We start from the raw sequence: 19152 nt of genomic DNA on the forward strand, positions 1-19152 counted from the left end.
CGCGTAAAACCGCTTATGCGCGAAAGCCGAGAAGGTTGATGAACCCACGTAGGGAGTTGTGTAGTTGGTGCTGGCAAAGAAGCGGCCCAGGGCACTATTCCATGCGACGACCGTGCGTGTGTTTGACGACTGGTACGCATAGAAAGAGGCCCTAATTCGCAATCCGGTTCTCCGTTTGGCCTCTTCTGAAGGTTTTTCTTTCTTTCTACTCTCTGTAATTACTAGGTTGACCTTTCGGACTACAAGATGAACCGAACGCATTCGATTGACCATTTTTACAATCATGTTACGTTTTTTTTTTTATTCACATCCGCTGTTTGAGATGGTAGAAGCGGTATTTGGAACTGAAACTAAAAGGCTAGATTTTGAGTAGGTATTTTTGCGGCCGAAACATCGATTTGAAATCCGGTCGACTAGCGAATTGGCTGCCAGGGCTCGAAAACGTCGGCGTACTTTTTGCGTTCTGTAACGAAAGATAGAGCAAATTTAATGGTAAGTTTTATGCTTTAAGCCAAGAAAACAGAAATAGGACAGTACATACTAAAATAATATAGCGTTAATTTTTCGATTGAAATTTGTATTTGAGGAGGTTAGAAGGAAAGGGGTGTGAGTGACTTTGATCGATTCTCTTCGCCGACTTTCTCTTTCGTTAATAATTCAGCTGCAAACACATTCCTTGATTCGTGTGCCATTCTGGATGCTAGATGAGAACCTCCTATATTAAACTATGTGGCAAAAATAGCGAAAAATCTGTGGCTATCAAAAGAGAATGTCGATGAAGAGAATCGATCAAAGTCACTTACACCCCTTTTCTTCTAATTCATGATTTGGCCGGGTTTTCCAAATCTTAATATAAGACACAATTAAAAGAGGTGGAATTTCTTTCGAAATTCTCGGTTCACAATATATCTGAAACCGTGATTTCCCTGGGCAATATTCAGATTAGCGGGAATGCCAATAATTGTAACAATTCAAGCTGAACATTGCATTAGGTCCTAAGTAACATTGACAGATTCTCTTCGTCGACTTCGGGGCTGGTAGCAGGTCACTTTTTAGTGACTTGGTTACTATTTTGAAGCCAGTCACTGCTCGAAAAAGTCACTAAAGTCACTATTTCCCTAAAAATAGTCACTAAAGTTACTTTTTCAAAAATATCAACAGAATGTTTAAATTGGGTATGTACTTGGCACTAAGAAAGTCTACAGTAGCTTTAACAAACTGTACATATCTGTTAAAAGATTGAAAATTTGAACCAGGGTGACCAGTGATCCGCAAAACTTCAGAACACCAGGAAAACTATTGAGAAATGCCTTCAATTTTGATTAAAAATCGGGGAAAATATAAAGGGTGTCCACGATGAAATTGCCACACACAAAATTGATTCGCAAAATTCGAGTTTTCATCCGATTGCCATCAAATTTTCAGGGATTGAGAAATAACTATTAAACTTCATTTTACCATTTTACTCGTATTTTATTTACAGTCCATACGCAAATGCCTGCACCTTGGCCTTAACCCCGGCCATAAGATTCTGCACAACCTGTGAATCAACCGTTTTTTGCATGTAAACCCATACTTTCTTCAGTTCCTCGACTGTCTTCACTACCTTAGGTCGTTTAAGAAGGTGCTGCTTCATAATCGCCCAGTACTTCTCGATGGGGCGGAGCTCCGGAGTGTTGGGAGGGTTGAACATTTTCGGCACGAAATTGACCTTATTGTCCGCATACCACTTCAGCACGTCCTTGGAGTAGTGGCATGAGGCCAAATCCGGCCAGAAGATTGTTGGGACGTTGTGGGCCTTCAGGAGAGGAAGCAGCCGCTTCTGGAGGCACTCTTTTATGTACACCTGTCCGTTCATCGTGTCCTGGGTCACGAAAGGTGCACTCCGCTTCCCGCACGTGCAGATGGCTTGCCAAACCAGGAATTTCTTCGCAAATTTGGACATCTTCTGAGTGCGGACATGCTCCGGAACGCTGAACTTATCCTTGGCCGTGAAAAACAGGTTGCCGGGGATCTGTTTGAAGTCGGCCTTCACATATGTTTCGTCGTCCATGATGCAGCATTCAACTTTCGTCAGCATGTTGAGGTACAACTTCCTGGCACGGGTTTTGGCGGACTTGTTCTGCTTCTCGTCGCGATTAGGGGCCTTTTGTACCTTGAACGTTCGAAGCCCAGCCTTAGTTTTGGCCTTCTGGACAAAACTTCGGCTTAGGTGCAGCTTCTTAGCCACATCCCTAACGGAGGCGTTCGGATTTCGGTTGAAGGCCCCAACTACGCGGTTGTGATTTTTGGTGTTGTACGGAATACTTTTTCCTTCACTTCTGGGCTTCCGATCGGTGGTCAACCGTTCCTCGAACCGCTTAATCACTCGCGACACCGTGGAATTCGCGATTCCCAACGTTTTAGCGATGGAACGATGCGAGAGATCCTTGTTCTCGTGATGAATGCGCAAGATTTTATCACGCACGAGCTGTTCTTTCGACTCCATTTCCGCGAGTTTGGATCACAGGACTTTAAAACTTGCAGGATGTAAATAATGCACTATGAACTAAATCCACCCAAATTTTCATTAAATTCTACCCAACGGTTAAAAAGTTAGAGCAATTTCATAGTGTGGCAATTTCATTACCTCCTTTGTGATTGATTTTCAAAAGTCTTTCAAGGATGATTCAGAACTTTAAAAAATCCAAAGTAAGAGAGAAGAGAATTTTAAAGGATTCTAGGGATGACACCAAGATATATCATATATATCAGAAAAGAATACCAAAGTACAGACTACGAAAGTCTCATGTAAAATTAAGTGCTCTGAGGACCGATTTCTTCATCTCCGCTTAAATCTTAAGCCAGGTTTACCTCTATGTATGGTTAAACTTGGCTTGCACATACGAGCGTCGCTTTTGATTATTGTTTACATTATTAGAGACGCAAAATTCAGCTCCGAAACAATTTTGTGAATAAATCCAATAGAATTGATAGAGAATTTTAACGAGAGTTCTGAGAAGAATGATTGAATGAGGATTCTAGGTCTAATTCTAATAAGAATTCAAAATTAGTTCTGGAATGATGGAAATTACATGAAAACTCCAAAGATGGTCTATGCGGATAGTTTTAAAATAAATCTGGAGTGATTTCTGAAGATACTTCCAAGAGAATTCTTAGGAGTTCGAAATAAATTCCGAGAAGAATTCCAATTGAATCGAATTTTGAGGGTTCAATCTCAAAGGAATTTTGAGAAGATTTTCAAATTTATTCTGAGATGGATTTTTGCTTTGAGGATTCTGATGAGAATACGAATTGTATGTCCAATTGAATGCAGGGGAGCAGTCCAAGATTATTCTAAGCAGAAATTTATGAAATTTCTGAGGTCAATTGCATGGAAATTCTAAAGAGAATTCAAATAAATTTAAAATGGATTTATGGAAGGAGCCTTCAGGGAGTTTCTAGAAGAATCAATAAAAAAGAAAATAATCTAATTAAACTAATCATGTGTTATTACTTCATGTGTGAATTTAACGATTTACATAGTCCGAGATGCTTAACGTCAAATATCAAACTTAAAGTGGAGATTTTATGCGATAGATGAGGAGATTAAATTATAGAGTTGATAGTTCTGTTATAGTACGGCAGTGTGAAAATTGTATATACAAAGTAGAAAGCAAGCAAAAGACAATTTTAAGGAAGGTACGAATCGGGTAGTTGTTTACGTCAGATGGCGACTTGAGTGTGAAACAATCGATAGAACTGTTTCCGCACATCGGAGGTACATGAGCAAATCGGCGATCATCCCTTTGCCAGTGATGGCAGGGGGAAACACCCCTCATCATCCCTCATTAACGGATGAGCTTGGTAAAAGAAATGCTCTACCCGATTCGTACCTTCCTTGCTTTATACTTTCTATATACAAATTTCACACTGCCGTACTATAACGGAACTACAGGGCTGTTACAAGATTTTTTTAAATTTGATCCGCGAAATTCGCAATTTCTCAAAAGAAATCCGCGACTTCAAATACTAATCCGCGACAAAAAAAAAACTGTTTTCATTGTCTAAAAATAGAATTTGTATACTACTACATGGCATTGCAAACCTATTGCTTATTCAGTAGCATATTAGATTTTTGCCTGCTCTCAAGTTAGTGTTCTTTGAAGTACTTTCACATTTTAATTGAGAGCTTTCTATGCCTGTACCATCCTATGCCAAAGAAAGTAGAGACATTTTCCAACCCGAAAAATTAATAGACCGGACGGGAATCGAACTCAGTCGCCTCCAGCATGGACTTGCTCTGTAGCTGCCCCTTTACCAACTGAGCTAAAGGAGTATCGTTTGTGACCTTTGATTTTTTTTAATAGCATTTATCATCTTCAGTTATTTATGCATAGTTTAAATTCTGAGTAATTAGTGAACATAATAAAACACCCTTACATTATGAGATTTTATTGAATAATACCGGTCTAGATTTGATGAAACATTATTTAAAAAAAAATGCATTTTCATTTGCAATGCATTTTTTTTTTAAATTTGCGTCTCTGACGTATTTTACTGTTCTAAATGTTGTAGTTAATTTGGCTCTAGTTTTCTCAATTTTTGACCGATTCAAACCATATACGCTGCACATAACCGAGAAATTACCAGAGTTTCATAGGTCACACATGTTGTTCACGTCACGTATTGCGTTGTGTATTTACACGGATATTCCTTGGGTTCTGTTCAATGGTGAGACATTTTCATGACTTTTTTTTTATTTCTAATGTGAACCTAGTACTTTTTGTTGTCAAATAATAACCGAATCGTATATATGTGACTTTATGGATCATGCACGACTTATTACTATGTATACCGGAAAGTATAGGTTTTCCAAATCGTCCAGGACATCAGTTGATTTGTTCTACTAGATCAACCAAGACTACAATAATGTCTGTAGTATCGAAAAATGTCCATTCATATTCAAAGTGTCTATGTGGATCATGCATGATCTATTTCCGAGTAATCCAGATGTTCAAGGTTCTTCAAATCGTCCTGGAGTTCAGATAATTTGATCTAATAGATCAACCGAGATTGGGACAATGTCTTTACTATCGAAATATTTCCAGACGGATGCACAGTAGAGTGATGCAAAATTTGAAATTTTCACTCCACAATAGATAAACGATTCCAAATCGGATCCTGACTAACCTCTCAAAATTTGAACCCATTTGGTGAGAAACTGAGATGGCACAAACCATTTGAAGTTTGTATGGGAATTACTATGGTAAAACCAAGATTTTTGTTCATGTCTATCTAATAATTCACCATATCAGTCTGCTTCAAAAGCTTTTAACTGCACTTGTAGGAAATTTTCTCAGCTACAACTTTGCTGAAGGCCACTTTTTGATTAAATGCAAGGATCGAAAGTTATCAATGGTTCAATGCGCTGATGTCTTATGATCATGCTCAATCAACTGCTCAGCAGGCAACATTGGTGTTTCTGGGGCGTTGAATAGGAAACAAAAATCATGGCTACTATGCCACACTGCAAAATACAGTGTTGCCTACATAGCAGCTGCTTGATCATGTAATAAGTTTACCAATCTCTTAAATAATTAATAACTTTTTCCTGTCTCGTTTTACATAGAAACGATCTTCAGCAAAGTTGTAGCTGAAAAAATTTTCTATAAGAATGGCTATCGAACTGTTTCGCAGCTCAATATGGAAAAAGATTAGAAGGCAATGAACAAAAAGTTTAGATTTCCCATAGTAATTTACATGTAAACTTCAAATGGCTTGTGCGAAGTCTGTTTCTAACCAAATGAGTTGTAACTTTGGGAGGCTAATCAGGACCCGATTTGAAACCATTTAAGCACTGTGGAGCGAAAAAGTCAAAATTTGCATCAGTCTAATGCACAGTGTATATGAGGATCCTGCATGAACTATTGTCATGTATACCAGATGTTTTAAGTTCTCCAAATCGTTCTGGAGTTCAGATGATTTATTCTACTAGATCAACCATGACTGTGATAAAGTCTGTAGTATCGAAAAACATCCAAACAGATTCATAGGGTCTATATGGATATTTTTTAATTATTTCCACGTATACCAGATGATCTAGGTTCTCCAAATCGTCCTGCAGTTCAGATGATTTGTTTAACTAGATCAACAAAGACTAGGATAATATCTGTAGTATCGAATTATCGATTTGGAAATCCTAGAACATTTGGCATACACGGAAATAGGTTGGCATGATCCACATAGACACTGAAAATTTGTTTGGGCATATTTCAATACTACAGATATTGAATTAGTCTTGGGTGACCTAGTAGAAAAATAATCTAATCTCCAGAATGATTTCAGAACCTATAGCATCTTGTATACGTAACAATAGGTCGGATACAATCCACATAGACACTTTGAATCGGTTTGGACATATTTCGATACTAGAGACATTATTGCAGTCTTGGTTGATATAGTAGAACAAATCAACTGAACTCCAGGACGATTTGGAGAACCTAAAATATCCGGTATGCATAACAATTACTTGCATATATACCGTGAAGGTACCATATTGTGCGCAGTTAAGATGTTTTTGTGATTTAAACATTACATTAGACATTTTAAAGTGACATTTAAATTAATTATTTAGTAGAATGTATTGCTAATATCTATAACAATCGAAACAATATATTAATATTATAGGTAACCCGACCATTGTGTCAAAAGCGATCATTTTATACACCGATGTTGGGTGCCTAATTATGCGCACTTTATTGCGCATGTTCCTAATTGTGCGCACATTTGTTCCTAATTGTGCGCAGCTAAAAAATAGCAATAAATTGTTGGAATATAATGGTTATTGCATGTAAAAGGAAAACAAAATGTAATTACACTGTATATTGAAGAATTTTACAGATTCTTTTATGGGCACAAGTCGAATTGATGTTTCATCCATATTGAAAATTCGGGTCGGATGCTTCATGACATCTTTCAAGCTAGCTTGTTCAATATGCCGGTCGACTTCTTCAAACCAGCTCCTAATTTTACCTTCAGTGACATACATACTTGTTTCGAAAGGGCACCTGGGATTTTTCGGGAAATGTTGGGATGCCGTTTCAAAAATAGTGTTAACCATTTTCGACCAGGAGAATGCATTTTTTGGAAACTTGAATGTCCTGTGGATTTAAGGTAATATGCGACCAACGTTTTCAGACATTGGGAGTCCACCGGGAAGCCAGCCCTAGCCATCTCGATTATCCACTGGATGATGCGGTCCTCCTCTTGCTTATTTAAAACGGTTGGTCTTCCTGGACGCATTGCTTCCGAAGTGCCAAGGGCAATTTTTTTTACGAAGAGTGCTCTCAGGGATTCCATGGACTTTGGCGGCTCGACGAACCGAAAATCCTCTTCTGACCATATCCATGGCCAGAACCATGTGATTTTGATTGTACTGCACATTCTTCCGGCCACGATTCATCTTGGAGCACTCTGCGCATGATTAGAAACATAAATAAAAACAATGGTGCCTAATTCTGCGCAATAGTAAATCGTAATTTTGCACAAAAATTATGTATGTAACCGCTAGTTTTTGAGTAGGATACGATTAATGCAAATATATCTTACCAACTGCGGTAAATATTCCAATTCTTTTACTGGGTTTCACTTCGAAATTTAAAACAACACTTCGAACGCGGTGCAAACGTTCAAGCTAACGGAGCTGATTTTTTAACGTTTTCAGTGTTGTAGATTGCGTTTTTTTTTTATTTTGTTCACTTAATTTCTGTAAAATACAAATATTATTGTGAATTCAGATATGTTATTCAACAGTGCTTCAAAGAAAAATAATATTGTGGTGATAACAATGAGTAATGTTCGTAAAATGTAGAAAGAATGCTTGAAATGCGCACAATTAGGAACTGCGCACAATAAGGGGCGGTCACGGTACGATTCGTTTATGATTTGACCACGAAAAATGCTATGTTCATATTGAAAAAAAAAAGGAAAATGTCTCAGATTGGACAGACCTCAGGGAATTTCCGTGTAAATCCGGTGTGACTTATGGAATTGAGATAATTTCTCGATTATTTGCAGGGTGTTTGAGAGCCAAGTGAACAACAAAATTGATGACAGTAAAATAATCCGGGACGGAAAGGTTACAATGACTTCCACAATTTTTGTGACAGCACATTAGCCCCTTCGCCATTTTCGCGGCATCATTTAATGTTTCCGCGATTTTCGCGACTGAAAGTTCAAATCCGCGACAAATCCGCGCCTGTTGTAACAGCCCTGCATTTCCTGTTGCTGACGTGACAGGCATGGTCAATTGATAATGGCTGGTAAACCACATGGAGGAAGTGATCGATCTGTATATTTCAGAAAACCATGTAAACAATAACTAGGCGGCTTTGTAGTACCATATTGGCTAAGGTTTTTGTTATTGATTTACTATAAAAAAAAAAGTTTGTGGAAGTTATGAAATCATTAAATCTTCAGAAGATATTTTGCACTTGTTAAAAAAAGTTAAAAGAAGAGATTGTATAATAAGTGGTTGACACATGAAACCTGTCAGTTTCACTTTCAGAGAGTGACAATTTTATGATCGATGAACATTCATTCTTCATGAAGAGAGTATATTTACCAGGGTTGTGGCCATTCGTTTTCTATAAAAACTGGTTTTTTAGCACAATGAAATCAATTGATTTTATGCTTGTAATTTACAAGAAGAAGTTGTGATTTATATATTTGGCACATGATAAGAACTGTTCATATAAAACGTTCATTTTTCATTGCATCCGTCTTTTTTAATCAGTATTTGTATTGATTACGATAAAACATAAATTCGTTGCTTTAAATAATGATGACCAGCCCCATAGCTTCAGAATGAACCATCAAAGCAAGTATTCTAAAAAAATGCATTTTCAAAATACAAAAAAAATAATAATCCATCTTTTTGTTTTTTCGCGTAAACGAACAAGGTTATTTTTCATTTTCTTTTCTTTTTTCAATGAGGTCCACTTTATGCACTTACGTTGAAGTTTTTGGGTACAAAATAATAACCATTACATTTGTCAGATCATTTAATTGGAACAAAATGTGATAAAAGGTATGTTGACAAAATTTATAATCAGAACGAAATTTATTGTATGTGTTTCAAATGATCTGCTTCAAAAATATCGTGTATTATTGTTGCTATGTTGCTTATAAGAAGAGTTTAAAACATGCCGATGAAAGCTTTAAACTAAGTAGTCAAATAAAAAAAAGTTGGGACTGGTAGTGTGTGTCCGTTCTATAACTTGAACAATCCTTAGTCTCACAAGAAAGTAGGTTGATCCGCAATTATTATTACAATGAACATCAAAAGATCATATACATGTACTTGGTCTCTGGTTATTTCCTGTTAGTAACTTATGTTATGAAGACCTCTAAATTTTCAATAAATCCAGTCATGTCTCTTGGAAATTCTCGCAAGAGTAGGTTGATCTGTATCTAAAGGAAGTAAATGCATCTAAAGACCTTCAGAAGATCATACACCTGACCTATGGTATCTAAATATTTTGTGAATTCACCTGGTTGATGGATTGATGATGCCCAGCGAATCCAAACACATAAAGCAATCAACGATACAGACAAAATCGGTTGCTACGACTACCATGACAATCTCGCTCTGTAACATAACTAGATCGGAGTGGTAGAAGTATAATGATCAAGGAATCAAAAATATCTCCAAATGACAAAATGACAAGCGATCAACGAACCGAATAATAACGCTATGTTAGAGAAGTGGAAAGCAATAATGATATAATCTTCTTCGTTCTTTTTCATGACAAGCAGCCCGTGCGACACAACTCACTCGGGGCGGTAGAAGGAAACGAGCAAATTGTTGGCAAGCTGCTTCACGAAGTAAAGCCGAAGATGATACACGTATGTTAATGGGAATTTTTTTTTGTTTTGTCTTTTCTCGATTCATATCAAGCTATGTCCTCATCCGCCTATATTGCAACAAAGCAGGCAAGCAATATATCATGGTCCTTCTACCACTCGGATCGAGCTATGTTACAGAGCGAGTTTGTCATGGTAGTCGTAGCAACCATTTTGTCTGTATCGTTGGTTGCTTTATGTGTTTGGATTCGCTGATAATTATATAATGCTTGCCTGCTTTGTTGCAATATACACGGATGAGGACATAGCTTGATTTGAATCGAAAAAAGACATAACAAAAAAATAAATAACATTTGAATAAAAAAAAAAAGAAGAAAGAAGATTATATCATTATTGCTTTCCACTTCCGACATAGCGTTATCATTCGGTTCGTTGATCGCTTGTCATTTTGTCATTTGGAGATATTTTTGATTCCTTGATAATGCCTCCTTATATCTGGAATAAATTGAACAGGAATTGTTTCAAAGACCTTCAGAATATCATGGACCTGGATGTTTAGGTAAATATTCTCGAGATCTCTTATTGTGCAATATATGAACTCATGACTCTTAGATATACTAGCATGAAAGTAGATTAATCAAAATTATTCCAAACCACTTGCTGATCTGCATCCATCTGCACTTAGGTCTATGGATATTCCAAGTTCGTTATTAATTATTCTGAAAACCTCTAATTTCTCAATAAATCACACCAGGACTGTAAGAAATTCTCGCAAGAGAAGGTTGATCCGGATTTTTTTCCAAAGACCTTCAGAAATTCATTGGCCTGCACTATGGTCTCTGGATATTTTGAAAATTATTCTGGTTGATTGATAATTCTCCTGAAATCTCTTTATTGTTCAATAAATCAAATCATGCCTCTTAGACATTCTAGCAAAAAGGAAGTTTCATCAGAAATTATTTCAAATACCTTCAGAAGACCCTAGACCAGCATTATGTTTTCTTAATATTTTGGCAATTTTTATGGTTGATTATTAATTGTTTTGAAGATCTTTAAACGTTAAATAAATCAAATCATGTCTCTTACATATTCTTGCTAGAAAAAAAATGATGATCCGAAATTATTTCAAAGAAGATCAGAAGATCATAGATCTGCTATGGATGTTTGTTTGTGTCTGGATATTTCTGGTTAGTCACTTAATATTCTGAAGACTTCTAATTGTTCAATAAATTAAATAATGTATCTTAGATATTTTCGTAAGAGTAGGTTGATCGGGAATTATGCCAAAGACCTTCAGGAAATCATAGACCTGCACTATGGCAATTCTTCTGATCGATTGGTAATTATTTTGGAGATCTCTTATTGTTCAATAAATGAAATCATGTCTTTTAGACATTCACGCAAGAAAGTAGGTTGATATCTTTTTTTTTCATATATACTTTCAGAAGATCATAGACCTGCACTAAGGTCTCTCGGTATTTTAGAAATTCTTCTGGCTAAATGATAGTTATTCGGAAGATCTCTAAATGTTCAATAAATCCAATCATGACTATACGATACTCTCGGAAAATAGTAAGTTTATCAGAAATTAATCATAATCGAGAAGATCATAGACCAGCATAATTTTCTGTGAATATTTTAGGAAATCTACATGTTGATTAGTAATTATTCTGATAATCTCTTATTGATCAATAAAGCCAATCAAGCATCTTAGTCATTATCGTAGAATAGGTTGATCATGAATTTGACCAAATTTCTTCAGGAGATCATAGACCTGTCCGATGGTCTCTGAATATGTTGGCAATTTTTCTGGTTATTTGGTTTTTATTCCATAGATCTATTATTCTTCAATAAATCAAATAATGACACTTAGATATTCTCGACGGGCCTCCCTTAGCCCAGACAGTAAAAGCGCAGCTACAAAGCAAGACCATGCTGGAGGTGGCTGGGTTCTATTTCCCGGTCCGGTCTAGGAATGTTTCGGGTTGGAAAATTTCTCGACTTCCCTGGGTATAGAGTATGATGGTACAATATACACACAATTATACTAATGCGAAAATGGTACAGGCATCGAAAGCTCTCAATTAATAACTGTGGAAGTGCATCTAGAAAACTAAGTTGAGAGCACGCAATAAACTAATAAACAATATGCTTGAAATGCGAAGAAAAAGAACATTATTTTCTAAAGAATTTTAGAAGATCATAGACCTGCACCATGGTATTTTTTTTTATATTTCTGGTTATTTACTTATTATTATGAAGACCTCTAATCTAATCTAATATCGCTCTCACTCTTTCGCAAAAGTTGGTTGATCAAGAATGTTTCCAAAGACTTCCAGAATATCATAGACCAGCACCAAGCCGAAGGAGTGTTCCACCCTAATTATTCTTAAGATCTCTAATTGTTCAATAAATATTCTCGCATGAAAGTAGGTTAATTATAAATTTTCGCACAAGCACAGCAATCATTTTTCAAAGCTGAGCGATATGGTGATATGGTCAGAAGGATATGAACAAAAACATGTGATTTGCCCATAGTAATTTCCCTATGAACTTCAAATGGTTTGTGACAAGTCAGTTTCTTACTAAATGAGTTCAGATGTTGGGAGGCTAATCAGGACCAAATTTTGAACAGTTTGAATACTGTGGAGCGAAAATTTCAAATTTTGCATCAGTCTAATGTGAACGTTTACGTCAAACCGTTTTGTCTGCTTCATAAGGAATAAGTACACCGAAGAGAACAAATGCCATTTGACTTAACCCAGGGCTGATAGCACCAAATATATCCAAAAATAGTGATTTTAGTGACTAAAATGAGTAAAAAAGGGACCATTAAGTGACTAAAATGAGTAAAAAAGTGACCATTAAGTGACTTTTAAGGCACAAAAAGTGACCAAAAAAGGAGACCCAAGTAGAACTTATTGAGCTCCAATTTAAAAATGTATAAGAAGATTTTAAGCATTTTGTCAATATTAGTAGTATTTGTTCTTGTATGATCGGTATCTGTTGTAAACAGACATGAGTGATTGATTTTTACACTAGCCTGCTGCTGGCTACTCTTTCATTTTGTTCAATTTTCAAGATAAATCCTTTTTTCAGTAAACCTGTTCCAATTCATAATTGTTGCCCAAAATGTGTGTTACATTTTAAATATTATGCTATGAAAATTCATTATAATTATCGTTAATAAAAACAATCGCTATTGTATGGTTTTTTGCGTGTTTTATAATACAACAACCTATATAATCCGTCTTCATCTGCAGGAAAACACATCTAAATTTCAGCTGTTCGATGGAACACAACGTACCAAGAAGACTGGCAATTCTACTAGCTTTCATGCGCATCCATATAGTATTTCATTTGAACAAATACCCTCAAGCTTAGAGCGTTGAATGGCGAGACTGTGACCCTCGGTTGGTATTGTATACAAGCACTTATATGTTGTCAGTTTTCTTACAGACAGGGCTGCACATCAGTCCCATATGAGTTTTTGTCAGCTTTGAGTTCGCAATACTATTCGTTATCTAATGGCATCTCCTAATGCATTACGCCTCTTATTAAATTTGACCGCTTCGTTTACTGCACTATTGGTATTATTGTAATTGGTCAGAAAAACTGGAGCAATTATCCGGTAAAATCCATTTCCTTTCACAACTCTTCAGTATCTATTTTATGAAAAATATTGATTAAATCAAACGGAAAATTACCAATTACGGAAGCACAGCAAAATCTAACATATAGTCAGATGTTCCAAATTAAAACCCTAAAGCTTTCAGCATCCCATAGTGAACCACTTGTTTTAATTAACATTTTTTGCAAAAAAAATGTAAAATGAATGTCTATTTCTGGGTTGAATTTAATGTGATTCTTGTGCTTCTGTGCCGAGATTAGATTCTTTGATTAGTATGAATTTCTCCTTGTTTTCCAGTAAAAGTTTGTTATCATCCATCATCAGAACGTAAACAATCCTTCAGCGAACACTGAGTGGTCCACAAAAACGTAATGATGACTTCAACTTTGAATGCAGATTGCATGGAACCAATATATTTGACTAGTTAAAGTATCAGGTTAACGTTCACCTTATTAATAAACAGTTTAAAATCAACAATGAATAGTACATGAATCTAGTGACAGCTAATAGAGGATCCAAAATAGGGAAATTAGTACTACTTCTTTCCGAAGTAGTTAGTTATAACAGTTGCTTTCTTCTTGTTGACTATTTCCTCCATGCTGTCAGCTGCTCGTTTTTGCGACGCTTGCTTTTTGCGTACTGACTCGACACCATCAAGCATGGCTTGAGCCAGCTCTATTTCAGCCATATCCTTGTTTTTGTATAATTTTCTAAAAATTGAAGTTTGGACACACAATTAAACACACAAAAATCACAAATCGCCTCGTTATTCAACAATGCTCCATTGAATCATTGATTTTATACATGAAAAAGGTTGAACATAGCCACTTCACACAAAAAAACACATAAAAACTATTAATATGGACTCAAACTATTGAAACGAAAACAGGTCTTTTCGTGCAACTCACTTTTTTTTTTACATATTTCTGATTCTTCTCTTAACTCAAGTAGGTGTCGCTACCGTACAACAACATCCCCGTATTCTAAAGATATTTTATTTTGTTGCAACAATTAGTTTTTCTCAAAAAACAAAACAGTTTAGTTATACTTAACCAATTATATTACTTACAATATAAACTCACTTATATTTTTCTCACTGAGAAGATGAATAATCCTTCATTATGTGAAATTCATTTTTTTTAATTATTTAATAGCTTTATAAATGTTCTTATTTCTTAGACTTCAGTAATTCACTTCAACGAAACATGCAGTACACGACAATTTTAGAGGGAAGCCCTCAGAACTTTATAGAAGTACTCATCACTTCAAGAAGTTCCATAGATATTAATGAAGTTCAGAGAAGATCATTGGGAGAACTTCAAAATTATTTAAGAACCTTGCGTCAGTTTATTTCAACAATGTATAGTTTAAAAAAAAATCTCAAAAGTTAAGAGCAATTTGAAGGGTTTATTGAGAATCCTACAGCATGTTATCTTAACTCAAAGCCTTAAGAGAAGATCATAAGTTTTCAGAAAGTTTTAAAGAACTTCAGGTAAATTTTGAAAATTTTAAAGATTTTCTTCAAATTTCAGAGAAGTCCTAAAAACTAATGAATTTTACAGAATTTTAAAGAAGCTTAAAAGTTTCATAGAAGATCCTAGAACCACAGACCAACAGACATAACACATTGAATATTTATCACTGTAAAACATCGTCGCTAAAACATTACCGCCATCTGTTGAGTACACTGTGGAGGGTAGTACGCTGAACAGATGGCGGTAGTGTGTAAACGTCAAACGCAAGGGAATTGACTTTGCGCGCCACAGGTGGCGGTACTACCAACTACGATACTTTTCAATTGACCGTTAAATGCTTGTTCGATGAACAACTTGCGAGTGTTATGTCTGTTTGTCTGTGCTAGAATATCAGAGAAAGTTTAAGAATTTCAGACAAGTTTATATATTGAGCTTCTAAAAAAATTAAACAAGTTTTAGAATCTGCCAGCATTTCGAAGAAGTCTAAACTTTTTTTTTAATCCTTTGGAATTTTTTTATAATTTCAATAATGTTCAAAGCATATAGGGGAATTTACGTATTCTCGTATTCTAAGCAGCGTCTGCATTTCTACTAGCATTTTCTCAGCGTCACGCACATATATGATGTGTCTGTTTGTTTACATTCATCTGCTGCTTGTTTCTCTATCCATTCCAATCGACAGAATTTTTCAAAACGTTTTGAAAGCGTTTTTACAACGCTCCAAACTTCTCAGGTGAGTGTGACTATTGTCGGCAGCCTCTTTTTCTTCGGCAACCTTCCCATTAGAACTGCGTGTTAACCAGCTGTTCTATTATCGGCAACTCGAAATCAACCCCATTTTTTAGTGCGTATGCTTTATTTGAAGAAAAATGTAGCATTACTGGATTGCTCGATCGTTCAAATATAATCAGATTGAAGCTGAAAGGCTAAACAATCGTTTGGACACATTCAGGGAAGTGCGTTGATGGGAAAACATAGTGAAATTAACGTTTAAATTTTGGTTGCCGAAAACAGTCAATGGGTGCCGAAGCCAACATTTACCCTAAAAAAGTTCCCTGAATCTCAAAGAATTCCAAAGAACAAAATATTTCAAGACCAAACTAACTAAAGAGAGGGTTATAGTTTTTCATTAAATATCGCAGAACATCAAGGAAGTTTGAGGAGCTTGGCAGAATATGTCAGAAGTTCAAAAAACTCTTTGAGCTTCAGAGAAGTTTATTGATTTTAAGGACGAAGGGGTAGTGGGTATTGAATTATTAAAAAAATGTACGCTAGAGGAATGCTCCTTTAGAAAATGTGAGAATTCAGGAAAAGTTCATAGAACTTTAAATTATTTCCCAGAACTTCAGATAGTTTCCTTGCACATCAATTTTGTTTTTCGGATTGAAGTTCTAGTTCAATTAGTCCAAATACTTAATATAAGAACACCAAGCTTCTCCAAAGCTGCTAAAAAATCAAAAGAAGCTCCCAGAATTGTAGAGAATACGAAAAATCTCACAAGAATATCCCAGCATTTTAGAGAAGTTCTCAAAACGTCATAGTACCTTCAAGTACTTCAAAGGATTTTCCAGCATATACCAGGTTCAAAATAATGCACAATATATCTAGCATAAAACAAAATTTACAACACCGGTGTTTGTGGTTTTTTTTTATAGTTCAAAATAAACCGAAACCAGGATTTAGGACTACGTTGAAGAAGCCCGTAGAAATGATGGAATCGAAAACAACCAAAAATACACTAACGAAAAACCAAAAGCAACATTTCGAACGCTAGGCGATTTCGAAGAGATGAAGAGATGAACTAGCCTTAGGCTAAAAATCTCTCTAATAAATTTTTCGCCAGAAAGAGTAAGAATAACATTAATCTCACTCATCTTCATATGCTAGAACTCTTTACTCCTTGTGTGAATCATTCGTATTCATTCACTCCACAGAAAATCCCCATAAGGATCTGTCAACCTGTGCGCCATATTTCGTAGGCCCGAATGGAAGTGAACTTCAGTCAACATTTAACCTGTCAAAGCGAAAAAGAAATGACCGATATTCCTAAACAGAGCTGAGTGCTATACATAGGTGCACTAAAAAAGATTTTATGGTTGAAAAAAAAAAATTTTCAAGAAAAATATTTTGCGTTCTTTATTTAGCGCCTCCTTCGCTTCAAAAAAATTAACTTTAGTGACTTTTTGACGAAAATAGAGACTTTGAAGTGACCACCTTAAAAAAAGTGACAAAGTCACTAAAAAGTGACCCGCTATCAGCCCTGCTTAACCGCGCATTTTTATCAGTCTTTTTAATGGTTTGGTGAGAAATGAGCAATATTGCCTCAAATATCTTAGTTTGAAAAAATTATGTTGCATTTGATGTAATCTGTTGGTACCGTAATGATAAGTTTTTGCAACCATTTGAGGAACCTATGCGATTTTTGCTTCACAAATGAATGGTAATGTTGCATCGTTGGCCTAATAAAAGGTACAATCGACAGGGCAGCTATGGCCTAATAAATAACCATCATCATTATCTAAACTACATACCTGGAGTTGGGAAATCTTCCGGGTGCAGTTCTATGTAGTGACGCAGGGTAGCGTCCTTCTCGGCAAGGTACACAGTCCTCCACTTATCCACCGTCAGTGCCAGCGCTCCGACACCGATAGCAGCAACGACGTGCTTCTGGATACCTGCAAAACGGACGGGTGGAATACGAATAGCACAATCAACATACTCCAGAAGGTGTTACATCACAACACTCTCGTGCAACGAGAAAATCTTACCGCTGAACAGTGGTCGTCCGGAACCCCAGTTAACGTAGCAAGCACCGAGAAAACCAAGCACTCCTCCGGCGGTGGGAGCCCACTTGTCGTGCAGCCACGACTTGGGTTGGGATCCCGACAGCAGTTCCAGGGGTGTCTTGCCGCCGTACATTTTTTGGTTTTTCTTATGCAGGGATTTTACGAATCGGCACTTCGCAGCGCACTGTCTTGTTTTGATTTGAACTGAGAAACGTCAGTCTCACGATTTCAGTGCCAACATTTCAAAGGGGCGTAATTGCATTTGTAAACAATGGCTTTAGCCATAGATTTCTCGCAAATAAAAGCTCACTCATGAAAAATAATAACACCACCAGGTAGAGGAATGTTTCCTCTACCATCTAGCATTGTAATTTTGGAGAGGTAAGATATCATTCACGAGAAATTGACGGCTAAAGTCATTGTTTACAAAAGCAATTACGCCCCTTTGAAATGTTGGCACTGATTTGACAAATGGAAACGTCAAACTTGCGCCACAAAATACCACAGTTGATTTGCATACACTGAAATAAAATAAAGCGTTTCATTCGTAAACAACGCGTAATCGGATTTCTAGACAAACATTTCAAAAGATCCATCTGCTTTGATCGATTCTCCTCAGCGGCTACCTAACCCGAGCGGCTACCTGCAATGATCGATTCTCTTTATCGATATTCTCGACTGTTATTATCTATGCTGGATTAAGCAAAAAGCAAATGTCTTATCGATCAACGTAATTCATGCTTACTTTTGACCGATATAAGAAGATCAGTCCAGTGGCAGACGCGGGCAACATGTTATACAGTGACAGTGGGCCCAGCACAGTAAAATAAGTAATTTGAGCCCGGGACATGCTGTCTACTGTCAAACGCTGCTGTTGGTATAGGCCTTGTCACTGGCCTGGAGTAGACCCTACTCAAATTATAATTGAGGGGGTCAGAAGGAGAGGGGTGTAAGTGACTTTGATCGATACTCTTCATCGACTATCTCTTTCTTTAATAATTCAGCTGCAAACATATTCCTTGATTCGTGTGCCATTCTGGATGCTAGATGAGTGGCTGTGAGTAACTGGAAGAATATTTTTTATTAACTGTTCCAGGTGCTTGTCACACAATACTCAAACGCATTCATTGATTGACATAGAAAAAGTTGCTCCTTGTGGCCATCAAATTCGTCGTCTTGTTTTTCGACGGACCCAAGATGCATTCACGCCCTGACTCACGCTTTTTACGTGCTTTTAAAAACGGCTTGATGCCATTTGTTCGCACAATATCCACAAGATCCAGAATGCACAGGACGAGGCACAGGACGAGGCACAGGATCTTCCTCTCCAATCTCCATAAAACTAAACTCATGTGGTCGATCCGCGTACCTCCCATACAAGCTTTCGAGAGATGGTCCACAAATGGCTGCCTTC

The 19152-nt window shown here is 36.6% G+C and overlaps 1 protein-coding gene across 1 annotated transcript; it reads right to left on the minus strand.

Annotated features, from left to right (window-relative positions):
• Positions 1-260: 260 nt before the first annotated feature.
• Positions 261-17955, minus strand: ND-B14.5B (NADH dehydrogenase (ubiquinone) B14.5 B subunit). The gene is made up of 3 exons (XM_065220153.1): positions 17721-17955; positions 17484-17627; positions 261-463 (listed from the first exon to the last, which is right to left on the minus strand). Exons 1-3 carry the CDS (start codon positions 17869-17871, stop codon positions 414-416), a joined length of 345 nt encoding a protein of 114 aa, XP_065076225.1. The 5' UTR covers positions 17872-17955; the 3' UTR covers positions 261-413.
• Between the last annotated feature and the right edge of the window lie 1197 nt (positions 17956-19152).

The sequence above is a fragment of the Ochlerotatus camptorhynchus genome, unplaced genomic scaffold (assembly GCF_037179485.1).
Source record: "Ochlerotatus camptorhynchus isolate MF236.1 unplaced genomic scaffold, CSIRO-AGI_Acam_v1.1 ptg000116l, whole genome shotgun sequence".
Taxonomy (NCBI): domain Eukaryota; kingdom Metazoa; phylum Arthropoda; class Insecta; order Diptera; family Culicidae; genus Ochlerotatus; species Ochlerotatus camptorhynchus.